This window comes from Mesoplodon mirus (genome assembly GCF_964341445.2).
Source record: "Mesoplodon mirus genome assembly, chromosome: 5".
Classification (NCBI taxonomy): domain Eukaryota; kingdom Metazoa; phylum Chordata; class Mammalia; order Artiodactyla; family Ziphiidae; genus Mesoplodon; species Mesoplodon mirus.
In genome coordinates, this window is record NC_138980.1 from 89,170,157 (window position 1) to 89,192,976 (window position 22,820).

General features: G+C 40.7%; 1 protein-coding gene across 1 annotated transcript in view; it reads right to left on the minus strand.

The window, feature by feature from the left end:
* Positions 1 to 20,986, minus strand: part of LVRN (laeverin) — a gene marked incomplete at its 5' end in the record, with an annotated part of 77,508 nt that extends 56,522 nt beyond the window's left edge. The window contains one exon of the mRNA XM_082620440.1: positions 20,292 to 20,986. Within this exon, the coding sequence (XP_082476566.1) occupies positions 20,292 to 20,986 (695 nt within the window). The remainder of the gene's footprint in view (positions 1 to 20,291) is intronic.
* Positions 20,987 to 22,820: the final 1,834 nt, after the last annotated feature.

Genomic DNA, 22,820 nt, shown 5'->3' on the forward strand with positions numbered 1-22,820 from the left:
ATACCCTGAGGACTATGCCAGATTTCCTGCATAAACAGCAATTGGAAGGGAGTCTTTTTCAATTCACTGTTCATTCCTTGGACACCTGCACAAAATGATTGACCTTGATCATGCTGTTTTCACCTTAATTTGTCCCAAATAAAGATCTTAATTTTCTTCAGGCATTTGACACTAACAAGCCACTCCCACCTCTTGATTTTTCTATTTTCATTTCTCTAAATACTACCATATTTTTCTTATCTTTTAAAAAGGAGGGCCTCCCTGGTGGCGCAGTGGTTGAGAGTCCGCCTGCCGATGCAGGGGATACGGGTTCGTGCCCCGGTCTGGGAGGATCCCATATGCCGCGGAGCGGCTGGGCCCGTGAGCCATGGCCGCTGGGCCTGCACATCCGGAGCCTGTGCTCCGCAACGGGAGAGGCCACAACAGTGAGAGGCCCGCATACCGCAAAAAGAAAAAAAAAAAATAAATAAATAAAAATAAAAAGGAAATGGAGTGATCAGAAATGCAAGTATTCCTAAAGGATACTGAACAAGAATAGGATTCATACATTCGCCCTCTCCTTTTTTTCCTTAAATTTCAGTTGATTTTTATTTTATTTTAATTTAATTATGTTTTTACACAGCAGGTTCTAATTACTTATCTGTTTTATACATGTGAGTGTATATATGTCAATCCCACTCTCCCAATTCATCCCCCCCCCACTTTCCCCCCTTGGTGTCCATACGTTTGTTCTCTACATCTGTGTCTCTATTTCTGCCTTGCAAACTGGTTCATCTGCATCATTTTTCTAGATTCCACATATACGCGTTAATATACGATATTTGTTTTTCTCCTTCTGACTTACTTCACTCTGTATGACAGTCTCTAGGTCATTCCACGTCTTTGCAAATGACCCAATTTTGCTCCTTTTTATGGCTGAGTAATATTCCATTGTATATATGTACCACATCTTCTTTATCCATTCATCTGTCGATGAGCATTTAGGTTGCTTCCATGACCTGGCTATTGTGAATTGTGCTGCAATGAACATTGGGGTGCATGTGTCTTTTTGAATTATGGTTTTCTCTGGGTATATGCCCAGTAGTGGGATTGCTCGATCATATGGTAATTCTATTTTTAGTTTTTTAAGGAATGTCCATACTGTTCTCCATAGTGGCTGTATCAGCTTACATTCCCACCAACAGTGAAAGAGGGTTCCCTTTTCTCTATACCCTCTCCAGCATTTGTTGTTTGTAAATATTCTGATGATGCCCATTCTAACTGGTGTGAGGTGATACCTCATTGTAGTTTTCATTTGCATTTCTCTAATAATTAGTGATGTTGAGCAGCTTTTCATGTGCCTCTTGGCCATCTGTATGTCTTCTTTGGAGAAATGTCTATTTAGGTCTTCTGTCCATTTTTGGGTTGGGTTGTTTGTTTTTTTGATATTGAGCTGCATGAGGTGCTTGTACATTTTGGAGACTAATCCTTTGTCAGTTGCTTCATTTGCAAATATTCTCTCCCATTCTGAGAGTTATCTTTTCATCTTGTTTATGGTTTCCTTTGCTGTGCAAAAGCTTTTAAGTTTCATTAGGTCCCATTTGTTTATTTTCGTTTTTATTTCCATCACTCTAGGAGGTGGGTCAGAAAAGATCTTGCTGTGATTTATGTCAAAGAGTGTTCTGCCTATGTTTTACTCTAAGAGTTTTATAGTGTCCAGGCTTATATTTAGGTCTTTAATCCATTTTGAGTTTATTTTTGTGTGTGGTGTTAAGAAGTGTTCTAATTTCATTCTTTTACATGTGGCTGTCCAGTTTTCCCAGCACCACTTATTGAAGAGACTGTCTTTTCTCTATTGTATATCCTTGCCTCCTTTGTCATAGATTAGTTGACCATAGATGCATGGGTTTATCTCTGGGCTTTCTATCCTATTCCATTGATTTATATTTCTGTTTTGGTGCCAGTACCATATTGTCTTGATGACTGTAGCTTTGTAGTATAGTCTGAAGTCAAGGAGTGTGATTTCTCCAGCTCCGTTTTCTTCCCCTGAAGATTTCTTTTGCTATACGGGGCCTTTTGTGTCTCCATACAAAATTTAAGACTTTTTTTTTTTTTGCGGTACGCGGGCCTTTCACTGTTGTGGCCTCTCCCGTTTCGGAGCACAGGCTCCGGACGCACGGGCTCAGTGGCCATGGCTCACAAGCCCAGCCGCTCTGCGGCATGTGGGATCTTCCCGGGCCGGGGCACGAACCCACGTCCCCTGCATCGGCAGGTGGACTCCCAACCACTGCGCCACCAGGGAAGCCCAAAATTTAAGACTTTTTGTTCTAGTTCTGTAAAAAAATGCCATTGGTAATTTGATAGGGATTGCATTGAATCTGTAGATTGCTTTGGGTAGTATAGTCATTTTCACAATATTGATTCTTCCAATTCAAGAACATGGTATATCTCTCCATCTGTTTGTATCATCTTTGATTTCTTTCATCAGTGTCTTATAGTTTTCTGAGTACAGGTCTTTTACCTCCTTAGGTAGGTTTATTCCTAGGTATTTTACTCTTTTTGTTGCAATGGTGAATGGGATTGTTTCCTTAATTTCTCTTTCGGATCCTTCACTGTTAGTGTATAGGAATGCAAGAGATTTCTGTGCATTAATTCTGTATCCTGAAACTTTACCAAATTCATTGATAAGCTCTAGTAGTTTTCTGGTGGCATCTTTAGGATTCTCTCTATATAGTATCATGTCATCAGCAAACAGTGCCAGTTTTACTTCTTCTTTTCCAATTTGGATTCCTTTTATTTCTTTTTCTTCTCTGATTGCTGTGGCTAGGACTTCCATAACTATGTAGAATAAGAGTGGCTAGAGTGGACATCCTTATGAGTGGACATACATCCTTAAATGTATCATGCCAGTCCCGTCTGGTTTGTAAAGTTTTTGCTGAGGAATCAGCTGTTAACCTTATGGGAGTCCCCTTGTATGTTATTTGTTGTTATTTTTCCCTGTTGCTTTTAATAATTTTTCTTCGTCTTTAATTTTTGTCAATTTGATTACTATGTGTCTCAGTGTGTTTCTCCTTGGGTTTATCTTGCCTGGGACTCTCTGCCTTTCCTCGACTTGGGTGGCTGTTTCCTTTCCCATGTTAGAGAAGTTTTCAACTATAATTTCTTCAAATATTTTCTTGTGTCTTTTCTCTCTTCTCCTTCTGGGACCCCTATAATGTGAATGTTGTTATGTTTAATATTGTCCCAGAGGTCTCTTAGGCTGTCTTCATTTCTTTTCATTCTTTTTTCTTTATTCTGTTCCATGGCAGTGAATTCCACCATTCTGTCTTCCAGGTCACTTATCTGTTCTTCTGCCTCAGTTATTCTGCTATTGATTCCTTCTAGTGTATTTTTCATTTCAGTTATTGTATTGTTCATCTCTGTTTGTTTGTTCTTTAATTCTTCTAGGTCTTTGTTAAACATTTCTTGCATCTTCTCGATCTTTGCCTCTATTCTTTTTCCAAAGTCCTGGATCATCTTCACTATCATTACTCTGAATTCTTTTTCTGGAAGGTTGCCTATCTCCACTTCATTTAATTGATTTTCTGGGGTCTTATCTTGTTTCTTCATCTGGTACACAGCCCTCTGCCTTTTCATTTTGTCTATCTTTCTGTGAATGTGGTTTTCATTCCACAGGCTGAAGGACTGTAGTTCTTCTTGCTTCTGTTGTCTGCTCTCTCATACATTCTCTCTTTCACAGAATTTCAAAATTCAAAGAGACCTTGGAGAGTTCCACCATCTTAGTTTACAGATAGGGAAGCTGACACCCAGGTAATTTATGCAACTGATTTGATAACTAGTAAGTGGTAGGGATGGTACCAGAACCAGGGCTCCAGCTCCCAAGCCCAGGGTCTTTTCCATGCTCTGCCTGCTTGAAGTGTATAATGTCACAAATACTAAAATTAAAGTAAGATATCATGAAGATGACTGAGGATTAACTTCATAATTAATAGCATTACCAAGAGATGATAATACTTCTATTTCCAGCATAAGGAAGCAGCAAAGGCTAGAATTAGCCTTCTGCTGAAAACAACTAAAAAACCTGATGAAATATATGAAACAACTGTTTTCAGACATTGGATAACAGGATGCACAGGACTGTGATTCCCAAGAGAAGAGAAACAAGAAGTTTAACTCTACAATCACCTTGTCTTTCTATTTGGAAGTGATTTCTAAACTGCAGCACAGGGAAAGAGAACTGAAACAGAGTTCAATTGTCTCACTAAGTTGAGAAGGCAGAGATGGATGCTCAGGGAGACCTAGATAGCTAGAATTGCAGGGTAGACTATAAGGGAGGAGTAGGTATGCAGAGAAAGACATCCAGAAATCTGCATAGAATCCCCCTCGAGTCTTTGGTCAAATAGTAATCTGCACTTCAGAAGGTCAAGCAAAGAAAATCTGTCAGGGAAAGAATAGCTACCAGGGAAGGGAAAGCTGAACAATTCCCAGAGCTCACATAGTGCTAGGAGTTGTTCAAGCTCCCACAAATCAGAGTATAGACATCTCCAGAATATTTGGATTTTTCAACAGAGACCAGAAGGGTAATGCCTGCGTAGTGAACTAAACTAGCCCTAGAGTAAAGGTGACTTTAGATACACTCTCAAAGTGCTTAAACACAAGCCTCAAGAGATCAAATGAGGATCAAAAGGATCATCAAGTAATTTATGTGCCTATTCAAAAAAAGACCATCATTCGTTAAAGCAATATAACAAAATTCAGCACTCAGCAACATAAAATTTAAAATATCAGGGGTTCAATTAAAAAAATGAGAAAATGCACAAATATTTGGAAACAAAATAGAACAGTTCTAAGTAACCCATGAGTCAAAGAAGAAATCAAAAGGGAAATTAGAAAGTATTTTCAACTGAATGAAAATGAAAAAGCAACATAACATCATCTGTGGCATGTCACTAAAGCAGTAGTTAGTGGAAAATTTATAGCATTAAATGTCTATATTGGAGGAGAAAAAAGATCTTAAATCAATGACCTTGCACCCACCTTAAGAAAACAGAATAAGAAAAGGAAAGGAAGCCCAAAGCAAAAAGAAAGGAAATAATAAAGATTAATGCATGAAGTATTGAAATAAAAAACAGAAACACAATAGAGGAAATGTATGAAATAAAAAACTGGTTCTACAAGAAGATTGATAAAGTAGATAAATCTCTAGACAGACAGATCAAACTTATTGACTATCAGAAGTGGAAGAGACTTTACAGAGCTCCACTCTCTTAATTTACAGATGGAAAAGCTGAAGCCCTGGGAGTTTATGCAACTGGTTAGACAACTAGTAGTAACAGGGGTGGTAACAGAACCAGGGCTCCAGCTCCCCAAAGAGAGAAGACACAAATGACCAATATCAGGAAAGAAAGAGGTGACATCACTACAGATTCTACAGATATTAAAATAATAAGAAGAAAAGAATATTTTGAACAACTTTATACTTATAAATTTGGCAACTTTGATTAAATGGACAAATTCCTTGAAAGACTTAAACTACCAAAGCTCACTCATAAAGAAATAGATAACCTGAATAGTCCTATATCTATTAAGGAAGCTTATTTTGTAGTTAAAAACCATCTCACAAAGAAGCTCCAAGCCCAGGTGGTTTCATTGGTGAAACTCAACCAAGCATTTAAGGAAGAAACTCAACCAAGCATTTAAGGCTTCATTGGTGAAACTCAACCAAGCATTTAAGGCTTCCTTAAGCATTAAGGAAAATACATAAATATTTCCAGAAAATTAAAGAAGGAATACCTCCAAATTTATTATTTGAAGCCAGTGTTACTGATACCAAAACCAGACAAAGACATTTCAAGATAAAAAGCAAACCAAAACAAAAAGCCACAAGTCTATATGTCTCATGAACATAGATGCAAAAATTATAAACAAAATTTTAGTGAATTGAATGCAACAAAATATAAAAGGATAATACATCAAGACCAAGTGGGATTTATCATGGCAATGCAAACTTAGTTTAATATTAGAAGTCAATCAGTATAATTTGCCATAGTAAGAAATTAAAAAAGAAAAATCATATGATTATCACAGAAGAGCAAATCTCATACAGAGGAACAAAAATTAAAATCCCTAGACTTCTCTTCAGAAATTATTCAAGCCGTAAGTCAATGAAATAACATCCTTAAACTGCTGAAATTAAAAAAAAAAAGACACCAATCTAGAATTCTATCCTGAGCAAAAATATCTTTCAAAAATGAAGGAAAAATAAAATTTTTCAGACAGACAAAAACTGAGAGAATTTATCACCAGTAGACCTGAACTTGAAGAAATGTTAATGTGTTTCAGGTGAAAGCAAAATAATATAACATGGAAACTTAGATGTACACAAAGGAATAAAGAGCCCTGGAGATGGTATATATGTAAGTAAATAAAAATTTTTTCTCTTGTAAAAATTTATCTTAAAGTAATTAATTGTTTAAAGGAAAAACAATAACAGTATATGGTAGGGTTAATAACCTATGTAAAAGTAAGATGTGTAGCAGCTGTAGCACAAAGGATAGGAGGGGGAAAACAGAAACATGTGCTTCTAAGATTTATATATTATATGTAAAGTGGGTATAGTTCCATTTGAATGTAGTCTGTGATAAGTTGGGACACATATTATAAACCCTAGAGCAATCCTCCTGCTCTACTTCTCACATCACCACATACAAAAAGACATAGCTAATTAGCCAAGTTAATATTAAAGGGAATATTAAAAACTACTCAATCCAAAAGAAGAGAAAAATAAAATAAAAAACAGTTTAGACAATAGAGAGCAAATAGCAAGATGGTAGGTTTGAATCCAATCAACTCAATAACTACATCAAATGTAAGTAGTCTAAACACCCCAATTAAAGGGCAGAGATTGTCAGACTGTAAGATCTAACACTATGTTTCAATAAGAAATCCACTTTTATTATCAAGACACATATAGACTAAAAGTAAAAGTTTAGAAAAAGATACATCATGTAAATAGTAATCATAAGAAAGCTGGAACAGGAATATGGAGAGAAGATCACTGGTATAGAGTGTGGCCTGTGTAGGGCACATTCTCTCAAAAGTGCTATGAGCAGGTTAAGCAAGTGTTGCCATTTCTAATGTAGATTTGACCTTCAGACTTTTCAAACAAAGGGAAGACATTTTCTTCACAGTGAACTTAAAAGATCTCATTTGTTAAAAACAAGACAACAGGCCCAAAATGGAGTCATTGGTACTACGCCCCACATCACCAAACCGAGACTTGATACTTAATTACAGTTTCCCCTTCTCCCAGGAATGGAATCTTAACCCACTCAACCTGGAATTACCTAGTCAGCACTAGTGAGGTTATATGTCTGATAGATCACAGTCACTCCTAAAGAAAGGTGACCTTGCCCTGAACAATCAGTCTTTGCTAGTATGACTTCCTTGTCCTGCCCCCTTCTGCCTGTAAAAGTCTTTCATTTTGTACAGCTCCTGGGAGCACCTTTCTATTTGCTAGATGGGATGCTGCCTGACTTATGCATCACTGAATACATGTACTCAGTTGAATTTTGTTTTTTTAACACAGTCTAAACCCTCTTGATCGACTTACACCAATAAGAAGAAGAGGTGGCTCTAGTACTGTCATTTTTTAAACAACTTTATTGGAGTATAATTGATTTACAATGGTGAGTTACTTTCTGCTATATAACAAAGTGAATCAGCTATATGTATACATATATCCCCATATCCCCTCCCTCTTGCATCTCCCTCCCACCCTCCCTCTCCCACTCCTCTAGGTGGTCACAAAGCATGGAGCTGATCACCTTGTGCTATGCTGATGCTTCCCACTAGCTATCTGTTTTACATTTCATAGTGTATATATATTAATGCTACTCTTTCACTTCATCCCAGCTTACCCTTCCCCCCTCCCCATGTCCTCAAGTCCATTCTCTACATCTGAGTCTTTATTCCTGTCCTGCCCCTAGGCTCATCAGAACGATTTATTTTTTTAAGATTCCATATAGACATGTTAGCATACGGTATTTGTTTTTCTCTTTCTGACTTATTTCACTCTGTATGACAGACTCTAGGTCCATCCACCTCACTACAAATAACTCAATTTTGTTTCTTCTTATGGTTGAGTAATATTCCATTGTATATATGCGTCACATCTTCTTTATCCATTCATCTGTCGATGGACACTTAGGTTGTTTCCATGTCCTGGCTATTGTAAAGAGTGCTGCAATGAACATTGTGGTACATGTCTCTTTTTGAACTATGGTTTTCTCAGGGGATATGTAGTGGGATTGCTGGTTCATATGGTAGTTCTATTTTTAGTTTTTTAAGGAACCTCCATACTGTTCTCCATAGTGGCTGTATCAATTTACATTCCCACTAACAGTGCAAGAAGTTTCCCTTTTCTCCACACCCTCTCCAGCATTTATTGTTTGTAGATTTTTTGATGATGGCCATTCTGACTGGTGTGAGGTGATCCCTCATTGTAGTTTTGATTTACATTTCTCTGATGATTAGTGATGTTGAGCATCCTTTCATGTGTTTGTTGGCAATCTGTAACTCTTCTTTGGAGAAATGTTTATTTAGATCTTCTGCCCATTTTTGGATTGGGTTGTTTATTTTTCTGATATTGAGCTGCATGAGCAGCTTGTATATTTTGGAGATTAATCCTTTGTCAGTTACTTTGTTTACAAATGTTTTCTCACATTCTGAGGGCCATCTTTTCATCTTGCTTGTGGTTTCCTTTGCTGTGCAAAAAACTTTTAAGTTTCATTAGGTCCCATTTGTTTATTTTTGTTGTTATTTCCACTTATCTAGGAGGTGGGTCAAAAAGGATCTTGCTGTGATTTATGTCATAGAGTGTTCTGCCTATGTTTTCCTCTAAGAGTTTGATAGTGTCTGGCCTTACATTTAGGTGTTTAATCCATTTTGAGTTTATTTTTGTGTGTGGTTTTAGGAAGTTTTCTAATTTCATTCTTTTACATGTAGCTGTCCAGTTTTTCCAGCACCACTTATTGAAGAGACTGTCTTTTCTCCATTGTATATTCTTGCCTCCTTTATCAAAGATCAGGTGACCATATATACGTGAATTTATCTCTGGGCTTTGTATCCTGTTCTGTTGATCTATATTTCTGTTTTTGTGCCAGTACCATACTGTCTTGATGACTGTAGCTTTGTAGTATAGTCTGAAGTCAGGGAGTCTGATTCCTTCAGCTCCATTTTTCTTTCTCAAGATTGCTTTGGCTATTTGGGGTCTGTTGTGTTTCCATACAAATTGTGAAATTTTTTGCTCTAGTTCTGTGAAAAATGCCATTGCTAGTTTGATAGGGATTGCTTTGGATCTGTAGATTGCTTTAGGTAGTATAGCCATTTTCACAATGTTGATTCTTCCAATCCAAGAACACGGTATATCTCTCCATCTGTTTGTATTGTCTTTAATTTCTTTCATCAGTGTCTTATAGTTTTCTACATACAGGTCTTTTGTTTCCTTAGGTAGGTTTATTCCTAGGTATTTTATTATTTTTGTTGCAATGGTAAATGGGAGTGTTTCCTTAATTTCTCTTTCAGATTTTTTGTTGTTAGTGTATAGGAATGCAAGAGATTTCTGTGCGTTAATTTTGTATCTTGCTACTTTATCAAATTTATTGATTAGCTCTTGTAGTTTTCTGGTAGCATCTTTAGGATTCTCTATGTATAGTATCATGTCATCTGCAAACAGTGATATTACTGTCATGTTTTTAAGTTGTTTTTCATGGAGTTAGATCCCATACTTCTCACATCCATCTTATACCGTACATAAATCTTGCACACAGTAAATGAAGAGGTGCATATTTAAAAATTCTCATAGCTAGTAATGGTATAATATCACCCTAATGAAAGAGACCCCAAAGGTGTGTATTTATTAATTGGGGTTAGTGATTATGAACAAGGGTCTCAAGGAAGGCCAAGTTCATCTTGCAAGATTTACTAGTGGAACATGGTCCCCTAATATTCTCAGTATTGCTGTAACCAATTTTACCCTCAGGAAGATATTTCAGAAAAGGCCTCCTTACATCTTTAAAATGGCCAAAGACAACCTATTAGCCATTCTGTACAGTCTAGGGCCATCTGAGTGACTTGTACTTATCAGGAAAGGAAAGAACACAAGATGTTTTTTATTTCAGTTTTCCTAGTACCTCTTTTATCAGGTGACTAATCAGACCTTGATGAGCTGAGAAACTGGCCTTTAGCATAAGTATTCTCTGCAATGGTTTCCAAAGGTCAGAATCAACTGGTACAAAATATAGTTTTGGATTACACTGGTTTATGGAGTCCTTAGTAATAATTGTTTGGAAAGCTTGGATGAATTGGAATGTTATAAGCTCTAGTCATTAGTGTTGGAGGAAACATTTATTTTACATGAGGAGAATTAATTGTCAAAATTTACTTACCAGAACTCAGATGTGTAAAGCAATCTGTCCTATAACTTCATACTCTGGAACCCATATTCTCACTGATGGTAGAGGAAAAGGACGCAAGCTTGCCAATTACAGGTTACTCATCGTTACTGATTTTAAAACAGTCTTGTTTGGGGGGATAGTCATTTAAAATCCAAATTCCCTTTCAGGGCTCTTTTATTTCCTAAGGGCATGAGAACTAAGAAGCTTTCTCCTACACCCAGATGCCAGACTGGGGAAGGGCAGAGAAGGAGGAGACCTCTTGACAGGAGAGGACTTCTTGGATTTGCCATATTGATGTGACTGCATTCTCTTGATTGGTATGACTTGTAAACCATTCCTTCACAACAGTCAAGGCTCAGTAGTTTCCACTGATAACATGGCACTCATCTGGGCTCTTGCTCACATGGCCAGTCCTCTGAGTCTGGCTGCAACTCCCTCTGGACCATACCTTGCACAACCACTCCACAGCATTCACTGCAACACATTTACTTCGATCCCTGGCATGGTGGCCCTTCTTTAGCTCCCTAGTCAATGTTCTTATCCCATGTGCAAAATTCTAGATCCCCTTTGACCTCAAATAGATCACAAGGAAAACATGCACAATCCAGGGCCCATTGGCCTAAGCCATTTCTACTCTATGAATTAGAAGCCACACTGGTTGCAGACCATGCTAACCATAAAGGGAAGAACAAGGGTCTTGCTCTGAGATCTTCCTCAGGCACTCTTTTGGTAATTTTGTTGTATCCTCCATTTTCCATTATGTTCTATCCAGTAACAGGTAATGTCAGTGTTTGACAAGATCCAACACCCATTTGTGATTAAAACAAAAAAAAAGCAACTCAGAAATACTGTGAATAGAGGGCAACTTCCTCAACTTGATAAGGAACATACACAAAAAAACCTCCACCTAAAATCATACTGAACAGTGAAAGGCTAAAAACTTTCTCCCTAACATTAGGGAAAAAGAATGTCCACACTTACCACTCTTAGTCAACATAGTGCTTGAAATTTCAGCCAGCAAAGTAAGGTAAGAAAAGAAATGGCATATGGATTGGAATAGTAGAAATAAAACTGTCTCTGTATGCAGATAACATGATGATCTACATAGAAAATCCCAAGGAATCTATAAAAACAAAACAAAAACTCCTAGATCTTGCAAGTGAGATCACCAAGTCCTAGGACACAAGATAAGCACACAAAACTCACTATTTCTTTGTAGTAGAAACAGATACATAAAAACCAAAATTAAAAATACAATACAATTTACAATTGCTCAAATAAAATTAAATACTTAGGCATAAATCTAATAAAACAGGTATAGGATTTGTATGTTAAAAATGATAAAATGCTGGTGAAATAGATCAAAGATTTAAATAAATGAACAGATATTCTGTGTTCATGGACTGGAAAATTCAACATAGTAAAGAAAGGCAAAAAAAGAGTAGAAGACAAAAATGGGAAAAAGAGCAAGGGCAAAAAAATAGAAAACAGTAACAGATATGGTATATATTAATCCATTATATCAATACCAATATCAGAAATGAAAGAGGGGACATCACTACAGATACCATTGACATTCAAAAGATAATAAGGAATACTATGAACTAATTTATGCCCACAAATTTGATACTCTAAATGAAAAGGACCAATCCTTGTAAGATACAATCTGCCAGAACTCACACAAGAAGGAACAATCTGAAAAAGCCTATATCTATTAAAGAAATTGAATCAATAACTAATAACCTTTCAAAACAGAAATCACCAGGCCCAGATGGGTTCACTGGTAAATTCTACCAAACATTTAAGGAATACCAATTCTCTACAATCACTTTCACAGGATAGAAGCAAAGGGAATACTTCCTAACTCATTCTATGAGGCCAGCATTACCCTAACACCAAAATCAGAACAAAACATTATAAGAAAAGAAAACTACAGGCCAATAGCTCTCCTGAACAGAGACGCAAAAATCCTCAACAAAATATTAGCAAATCAAATCCAACAACGCATAAAAAGAATTACATATCCCGACCAAGTGGAATTTATCCCAGGTATGCAAGACTAGTTCAACATTCAAAAATCAATTAATGTTATCCATCACATCAACAGACTAGATAAGAAAAATCACATGATCACCCATTAATAGATGCAAAGAAAGCATTTGCCAAGATCCAGCACCCATTTACAATTAAAATTCTCAGTAAAGTAAGAATAGAGGGGCACTGCCTAATCTTAATAAAGGCCATCTACAAGAAAATCTACAGCTAACATCATACTAAATGGTGAGAATTTGAAGCTTTCCACTAAGATCAGGGACAAGGCAAGGATGTCCCCTCTTGCCACTCCTTTTCAACATTGTATTGGAAGTCCTTCCAAATGCAGTAAGTCAAGAAAAGGAAATAAAAGATATATTCATTGGGAAGGAAGAACTAAAACACTCTTATTCACAGATAAGATGATCATCTGTGTTTTCTGCAAAATCCAAAGGAATTGACAAAAACCTCCTGGAACTAATAAGCAATTATAGCAAATTTGCAGGATACAAGGTTAATATACAAAAGTCAATTTATTTTGTATATACCAACAGTGAACAAATGGATTTGAAATTAAAAACATAATACCATTTACATTAGTGTCCCTAAAAATGAAATACTTAGGTATAAATCTAACAAAATATGTACAAGGTTTAGATAAGGAAAAATAGAAAACTCTGATGAATGAAATTTAAAAAAGAACTAAATAAATGGAGAGTTATTCCATATTCATGGATCTGAAGACTAAATATTATCAGCGTATCACTTCTTCCCAACTTGATCCATTGATTCAGTGCAATCCCAATTAAAATCCTAGCAAGTTAAGTTTATGGATTTGGACAAACTGATTCTAAGGTTTATAGTGAGAGGCAAAAAAAACAGAATACCTAACACAGTATCAAAGGAGAAGAACAAAGCTGGAAGATTTACACCACATAACTTCAAGACTTACTATAAAGCTAAAATAATCAAGACAGTGTGGTATTGGCAAAAGAATAGACAGATCAAGGGAACAAAATAGAGAGCAAAGAAATAGACCCATAAAAATATAGTCAACTAATCTTTGACAAAGGAGCAAAGGCAATATCATGGAGCAAAGAAAATCTCTTACTGGACACCCACATGCAAAAAAACTGAATCTAGGGCCTCCCTGGTGGCGCAGTGGTTGAGAGTCCGCCTGCCGATGCAGGGGAAACGGGTTCATGCCCCGGTCTGGGAGGATCCCATATGCCGCGGAGCGGCTGGGCCCGTGAGCCATGGCCGCTGGGCCTGCGCGTCCGGAGCCTGTGCTCCGCAACGGGAGAGGCCACAACAGTGAGAGGCCCGCATACCGCAAAAAAAAAAAAAAAAAAAATTGAATCTAGACCCAGACCTTACACCTTTCATAAAAATTAACTCATAATGGATCATAGATCTAAATGTAAAATGTAAAATTATAAAACTCCTAGAAGATAACATAGGAGAAAACCTAAATGATCTTGGGTATGGTGATGTATTTTAAGATAATACACCAAAGACATGATCAATAAAAGAAATAATTGATAAGCTGGATTTCACTAAAATTAAAAAATTCTGCTCTGTCAAAGACAATATAAAGAGAATAAGAGGACAAGCCATAGACTGGCAGAATATATTTGCAAAAGACACATCTGATAAAGGACTGTTATCCAAAATATACAAAGAACTCTTAAAGTTCAACAATAAGAAAACAAACACGGACTTCCCTGGTGGTCCAGTGGTAAAGAATCCACGTGACAATGCAGGGGACGTGGGTTCGATCCCTGGTCAGGGAACTAAGATCTCACATGCTGAGGGGCAACTAAGCCTGCATGCCACAACTACTGAGCTTGCGTGTCTCAGCTAGAGCCTGTGTGCCACCAACTACAGAGCCCATGCACTCTGGAGCCTGTGCACCACAACTAGAGAAGAGAAAACCCTCATGCCACAACTAGAGAGAAGCCCACGCACCACAACAAAGAGCCTGCATGCTGTAACTAAGACCCGATGCAGCCAAAAAAAAATTAAATAAATAAATAATAAATCTTTAAAAAAAAGAAAACAAACAACTCCATTCTATGTATGTTAACTGAATCACTTTGCTGTACAGCAGAAATTAACAACATTGTAAATCAACTAGACCTGAATAAAATAAATTAAAAAAAAACAAACAACTCAATTAAAAAATGGGCCAAAGACCTCAACAGATACCTCACCAAAGAAATTATACAGAAAAGCATATGAAAGGATGCTTCACATCGTATGTCATCAGGGAAATGAAAATTAAAACAATGAGATGCTTATTAGAATATAGGCCAAAATCCAGAACACTGACAACATCAAATGCTGACAAGAATATGGAGCAAAAGGAACCCTCATTCATTCCCAGTGGGAATACAAAATGGTATATCCACTCTGGAAGACAGTCTGGCAGTATCTTACAAAACTAAACATAAGCTTACCATATGATCCAGCAATTATGTTTCTTGGTATTTACCTAAAGTAGTTGAAAATGTATGTCTACACAAAAACCTGTGCACAGAGTTTATAACAGCTTTTTTCATAATTGCCAAAACTTGGAAGCAGACAAGATGTCCTTCTGTAGGTGACTAGATAAATAAACTGTGGTACATCCAGACAATAGAATATTATTCAGCACTAAAAAGAAATGAGCTATTGCAACATGAAAAGACATGGAGGAACCTTAAATGCATATTGCTAAGTGAAAGAAGCCACACTGAAAAGGTGATATACTGTATGATTCCAACTATACGACATATGGAAAAGGCAAAACTATGCAGACAATAAAAAGATCAGTGGTTGCTGGGCAGAGTGGGTGGGTGGGAAGATGAATAGGCAGATAGCAGAGGATTTTTAGAGCAGTGAAAATACTCTGTATGGTATTATAATGATGGCTATAAGTCAGTATATATTTGTCCAAACAGACAGAACGTACACCACCAAAAGTAAACCCTAAGGTAAACTATGAATTTGGGGTGATTATGATGTGCCGATACAGATTCATCCTCAGTTAAAAAAAAAAAAGTGCCATTCTAGTGAGTGATATTGATAATGGGGGAGGCTATGCATGTGTGGAGGCAGGGGATATATGAGGAATCTCTCTACTTCCCCCTAAATTTTGTTGTAAACCTAAAACGTCTCCAAAAAAAAAACCAACAAAGTCTTTAAAAAAAGAATTCTTAGACACTACACCAAAGTTATGTTCTATAAAAAATACCGATAAATTGGACTTCTTTAATATTAAAACTTTTGCTCTCTGAAAACCTTATTAAGAAGATTAAAAGACAAGTTACAGACTGGCAGAATGATATTTGTGTATATTTCACAATGGACTCAGATGTAGATTATACTAAAAAAGTCCCAGGACTCAACAGTAAAAAAACAATTCAGTGGGCTTCCCTGGTGGTACAGTGGTTAAGAATCCGCCTGCCAATGCAGGGGACACAGGTTCGAGCCCTGGTCTGGGAAGATCCCACACACCACAGAGCAGCTAAGCCCGTGCGCCACAACTACTGAGCCTGCGCTCTAGAGCCCGCAAGCCACAACTACTGAAGCCCACATGCCACAGCTACTGAAGCCTGCACACCTAGAGCCCATGCTCTGCAAAGAGAAGCCACCGCAATGAGAAGCCTGAGCACCACAACGAAGAGTAGCCCCCACTCGCCGCAACTAGAGAAAGCCTGCTCACAGCAATGAAAACCCAATGCAGCCAAATAAATAAATATAAAATAAAAAAACAATTCAATTAGAAAATGGACAAAAGACATGAAGAGACATTTCATTGAAGTGATATACAGATGGCAAATAAGCATGAAAAGATGTTTATCGCAGCAATTGTTAAAATATGTAAGTTTCCAAACCCCACTCAAAACTCACTGCTCTAGAAAGTTTTAGCTTTAAAAATTTTTTAAATTGTGGAAAATATTGGGTTGGCCAAAGAGTTCCTTTGGGTTTTTCCATAACATCTTATGGAAAAACCTGAACAAAAATTTTGACCAACCCAATACACAAAACATAAAATTCATCATCTTAACCATTTTTAAGTAATGTTGAGTGGTGTTAAGTACATTCACATTGTTGTACAACCAGTCTCCAGAACTCTTTTTATCTTGCAAAACTAAAACTCTGTACTCATTAAACAAAAACTCCCCACTTGGGACTTCCCTGGTGGTGCAGTGGTTGAGAATCCACCTGCCAATGCGGGAGATATGGGTTCGATCCCTGGTCCGGGAGGATCCCACATGCCACGGAGCAACTAAGTCCGTGTGCCACAACTACTGAGCCTGCACTCTAGAGCCTGCAAGCCACAACTACTGAGCCCATGTGCCACAACTACTGAAGCCTGTGCACCTAGAGCCCATGTTCCACAACAAGAGAAGCCAGCGCAATGAGAAGCCCACGCACTGCAACAAAGAGTAGCCCCTGCTCGCCGCAACTAAAGCCCGCACACATAAAGACCCAATACAGCCAAAAAAACTCCTCACTCCCCCAGCCCCTAGCAACCACAATTCTACTTTATGTCTCTATAAATTTGACTACTTTAGGTCCCTTATATAATGTCCCTGAGATTCATCTGTGTAGTAGCATATGTCAGAATTTCCTTCCTTTTTAAGGCTGAATAATATTCCATTGTATGTATAGACCACATTTTGTGTCTTCCCTTCATCCATCAGTGGACATTTGGGTTGCTTCCACCTTGTAGCTATTGTGAATAGTGTTGCTATGAATATCGGTGTACTTATCTGGAATTTCTGAGGGTGTGCCCCTGGAATCTACATGTTTAATAAGCTCCTTTGGTGTTTCTGATGCACATTAAAGTGTGAACCACTACTCTAATGCAGGATTTTCCAAAGTATAGATGGAGAAGGATTTTTGGTAGTCCTCAGACAGACTATTACATAGATTAGACTCACACATGATAAAGTCAGTCCTTTCAGTTTTATGAATCATTCTGATTAGGTCAAGAGAAAGCATTGCTTTGGTGTTATTTATCTTGAACATCTAATTCTAATTTCCCTTTTTTAAGAAAGAGAGAGCAGCCTTCAGATCCAAAGCCTTCAGCAGACAATAATGATAGCTAGAACTTATTAACAGTGCTTTGTTTTCATTGTATTAGTCTGTGCCATTCCTTTCTATAAATTTCAAATGGTTTTCCATCTATAATAATGGTATAGAGTTGCTTTTCAGTACATCTACTTAACATTTTTGTTTAAATCAAGTAACTTTTTTTAGCAAATAATATGGCCAGAGATATTGAATACGGCAAAATCTGAAAATAGTCATATGCCAGCGAATGAAGTTTGGGAAATACTGCTTAAAGGGACGTTAACGTTTGGATCTTGCTCTCAACTTTTCACACATGGAAGATGCACATGTCCAAGGTATCCAGTAGATGGCTCCTATAGGGCAGAAATGTGAAGTCACCTGTCAGGTAGAGAAAGGCTGAGCACAGGTAGAAAGCATCCCCAGCAACCTCTGAAGCTAGCAAATCGTAACCTAAACCTTAGAAGTGTCAAATAGTGATGCTCTTTGTATTTTCTGGATTGACCTTCTTTCTCTCTTTCGTTAGAGTTGAGTACCATTATTTAAAAACATTAGCCTGTCTGGACTGTGATTAGAGACCATCAAAGAACAGAAGTAAACATGTTCCAACCACTGCAGCTGGAATTACAGACACCCCAAGAAAAATGTGAAAACAGTGGGCAATTTCTCTGCATATAGAAATCTTCTTAGAATTGTATCTACCAGGAACGTGGCAGCTTCCGTGTTTAGATAACAGGATAATTTTACCCCAAGCTAATGATAGTAGCCATCACTGCACAGATTATATGCCAGTCACGGTGCCCCCTTTCCCACTTAATTCTCACAACATTCTAAAGGTTGACAGTTATTATGTCTATTCCATGAATGAGGCAACAAACTCAGAGAGGTGAAGAGACTCAAGTCACACAGCTCAATTCTGGGCTTCCAAAATCTGCCTCATCACAAGTCATCATTTTGTTCAGGTTCTTTGTGACCTTGGCTTCAAGCTCAGCTGCAGGTTTCTCTTCTTCCTGGTTTCAGAAGCAGAGACTCAGAAGAACAACTTCCAGGCGACAGCTCCTCTCAAGATGCCACAGTTCTGGAGCTCCACCTAGGTCTATGAACATCTGTAGGACTTTATTAAATTTTCTGCTTATTTGAATTTGAAAGCTCTCAAAATATGGTTTCTAGTTACTACTAGAGTTGGCAGCACAATAGAAAAATGGAACGGGACTTTCCTTTCCCGTGTTTGCTAGGGCAGTTTGTCCAGGCCACAGCCCCATTAAGACAGGAAGAAGGAAGAGATGGTGAAGAGATGAAGATTTGCTAACTGACAGCAGAAAACACTGTCAGGTAGGTGTGCAAAAAAGCATCCTTTCTCCCCCTCTGAAAAATCCTGCACCTTAACAATACACAGTTATTTCAAAAGGTTTCCAGAGCCCATTAAGTCCATAACACATTATCCTCATGAGAAACTTTTCAAAACTGTTTCTCAGGTATTGATGCATTTTTGAGAGAAAAATCAAGCGTACTGTCCTTAAAAACAAAAGTTACAGATTACGCTTTCACTTAGGCCAGTTTATTAAACTTATTTTTGAAAATAAGTTTTGAAGTTTTGAAAATAGTGCAGGAGAAGATTTAGGGGGTAATTTAGTGGGTTTCTTTCCCTCAGAGAACATCTGAGAACATTTTCTCTAATAATAAAGGGCAAAGTACATGCAGTTGTGTAAACCGCAAAGGCTCCACCACTGCATGAGCGAAGCAGGAGCTCACCAGTTTGAAAAAAGACCATTTCCCTGGCGCTTGCCGGGGGTCAGTAATGTGGCCCCAGAGCGTGGAAAGAGGCAATTCTTGGGCTGGAAACATTCCGTGTGGGAGACACTATCGCAAACGAGCGTAAAGAGAACACATGTACACTATGTGAGCCTGCAGACTCAGAGGGGAGGTCCCTTGTCACCGCTTTTACTTTTTTTTTTTTTTTTTTTGAATCCCGAAACTCTGGCACATAGCCGGTCAAAGAGCGGGGAGGGGAGGGGATGCCGCTGCTCACCCGCAAAACGACACGCGGGGCCCGGGCAGTGGCGGGGAGGGCAGGAATGAAAGGGGATTCTGAAGTTTTGGAGAACCTTAGCAAAAAGAAAAAAACTATGGAAACGAACAGCCGCGACGTGGGTCTATTTGTTGCAAGAGCAGCAGTTACGGAGGGCCCAGGCAAAAGAGTCAGAGCAGGAAAAGCGCAGAGGGAGGAACCGCAGAGCAGCAACGGTGCTCTAGCCCGTGCTTATCCAACCCTAACGCGGGTGAATCACCCGAGGAGCTCCGGTAAACACATATTCGGATCCCCTTGGTCGAGGGCGGGGCTTAAGAGTCTGCATTTCTAACAACCTCCCAGATGTTACGTTGGGACCGCAGACCAGCAACTCGAAGTTTTTGACCAAACTTTGAGCAGCGAGGGGTTTGCTCGTTGCCCTGAGTAAATTCTGGGTTAGAGGACAAAGGGGTTCTCTGTAGAGGACAATAAACTTTTGGGGTAGCAGCGATCTTAAAAGGGGCAACGATAGAAACGAACTGGATGGGCAGGGATGGGGCTGAAACTTGGCCAAAGGAAGAGGGAAAGGGAGGAAGGAGGCGCTCACCCTCTGACTCTAGAAGAAAACGTTGCGAAGGATGGGGTGGGTTTCTTTGCCAAGGGCAGGAGACGCGCACCTAAGCACTTGAACCCGCAGCCTGCGCGCGGGGAATGCGGGGCGGGGGCCGAGGAGGCCAGGGCCGGCCTGCCCTTACCTGCGCTCACCCTGGTCCGTGTAGAGATTGAGGAAGAGTCCCTCCCTGGTGTCCTGGTACACCGGGCCGGAGAAGCTGAGCTGCAGCTCATAGCGGCTCCCGGGCTGCAGGGCTTCGCCGAGCTCTAGCACCATGTACTGCATGTCCAACGCGAACCACACCTCGTCCACCGGCACGCGGCCCACGGTGGCGTCTCCGGCGTCCGGGGACAGTGGTCCCCGCACCTCGGCGCTTTCACAGTCCAGGAAGAGGCTGTGAAGCAGCAGCCGCGCCGTGACCGCGAGGCAGCGCACGGTGATGTTCACGCGGCCAGTGAAGCGCAACGCCGGCGCCGAGAGCTCTTCTGGCCTCAGACGGGGCCACAGCTCCAGCTCATAGTGCAGCGGCACGAGCCAGGGCGGCAGGCGCAGCTGGTCCCAGGGCCCCGGGGGTCGCCAGTTGCGCGGGGTGGGCGCCACCTCCGTCTCCAGAGTGGGACCGGGCTTCGGGGTCCGCGCCTGCTCCTGCCTGCCTGGCGGGGAGGGCGCGGCGTGCGGGCCCCCGCGGTCGCGAAGCTCCGACGGCGGGACGCGCGCGGAGTGGCCGTACAGGGCGGCGAGTACGGCCAGCGCCAGCAGGAGCACGGCAGCCAGCCCGGCCAGCAGCAGGGCTACCACGCGGCTCACGTAGAAGCCGGAGCTGGAAGGGGGTCCCATGGCCGCAGCCCGGGGCTGGGGGTGAGGTGAGAGCCCGGCGGCGGCGGCGGCGGCGGCGGCTCAGACCCCCGGCCTGGGTGCTCAGTGATGGGACCCCCGCCCCTCCTCTCTTGTACCGTCCCTCCCTCCTCCTCGAGGAGCCTGGGAGACAGGAGAGAGCTGTTGGGACCTTGGCTTCCCCTCCCAGCTAATCAGATCCAGGTCCCTGCCTACCCACCCCCGCCCCTGCCAGGGCCTGGGGAAGAGGCGGACCTGGCGCAACTGAGCGCGCGCCCCTTTGGGTCTGAAGGGAAAGACCTCGCAGAGGAGCTTCCAGAGTAGGCGCAGGGAGGGGACGGTCGGACCAAACTCGAATTTGGGCACCTCCGACCGGGGGGTATTTCGATTCACGGGATTTGTTGGGCGTGACCCGGTGCGGTTTCGGGTGTTGTCGGAAAAGAGACAGGTACAGAGCACCCTCAACTCCTTGACTGTAGTGATGAACTGCGGGCTGCACACTTGCCGGCCACTACCTAGGGATTCGTGCGCTAGGGGCTGGGGTGAGGGCTTACGAACCGGGACTTTGGGGCACATGCTTTGAAATGAACCTGCTAGGGACAGCCGCGCTGTCTGAACTAACTTCCGGAGCCAAATTTTTGGCCCTAAATTCGCCTCCTGCATAAGCTCGGGCCTCACGCGGCCCAGGCAATAAGTGCGAGGCTGGCAACAGGGTCAGGGGTGTCCCGGAGCCTTTTCTGAGCTTGGGAAGTGGAGCTGGAAGACGGGACGATAAAAAACCGGAGAGCGTGGCGTCTGCGTCTCTAGATGAAGGAGAGTGGAAGGCCACTTTACCTTGGGAAGGGGCACGGCGGGAAGCCGTCTGTTAGATCCGCAACTGCCGGGGATGGGGTTTCCAGTCCCGGGGCAGTGTCTGGCTCTCCGCACCCCTGCCCGGGGAAAGAGGACGCCCTGCTTTCGAAACCTACTGGTTTCAAGCTTAGAGAATAATACAGTCCGGTGGCCAGCCTTTTCCACTAGGAAACCGCCGGCTGGAATTCATCTCCCAGGCGGTGCCCTAGTCGGCGAGGTCTTTGGCATCCTCGGCATCTGTTTGCTATTTATCGGATACTTCTGGGAGAGTTCCGCGTCCTGTGAGCCGAGTTCCCAGTCTGCAAGCATGCACTCGCGTGAATTGAGAATGGCGTTGCAAATACTCAGGAGGTGCTGGGGAAGAGGGAGGAGAGGTGATTAAAGATCCTGCTGCTGGCCGATGATTTATTTGAGGGTATCCTGTCTTTAGACTCCTTCAGTTTTTTTCAGAATGAAGAGAATTTTTCCGTCGCAGCCATAAAATGGTCTTCGCTTTTCTGCTTGGAACTGTTATCTCCATTCCAATGAGGAAACCCTTCCACCTGAGGTCAGAGACAGGGTAAACGAAAGTGATTCTCCTGGGAAATGTGATCTTCCCAGTTCTTCGAACTGAAATTAATCACATTAACAAAAAGACTTCTGGAACAAGACAGGGAGGAGAAAGGAGACTTAACATCAGGCTCATGCAGATGGTTGTGCTGTAATCTGTGGACCAGTCTTTTGATTACAGGTTTGGTTTGCTTTCTTCAGAAATGGAACAATCATATTTTAAAATAATTATGACCACATGCATCACTCTCAGAAGATTCTGGGTAGAGCTGAGGGAGACCTACCACCAGTCAGACTGTCAGAATTGTGAGCTACTGAGCTAGCAGGGCCCTCTGGGTGTAGGTCATTGCCAGATGGGGATTGCCACAGATATGGAGCTAATTAATTATTGGCCTTACCACTCCCTGGACAATTTCTTGAAGGATTTTGATGGATT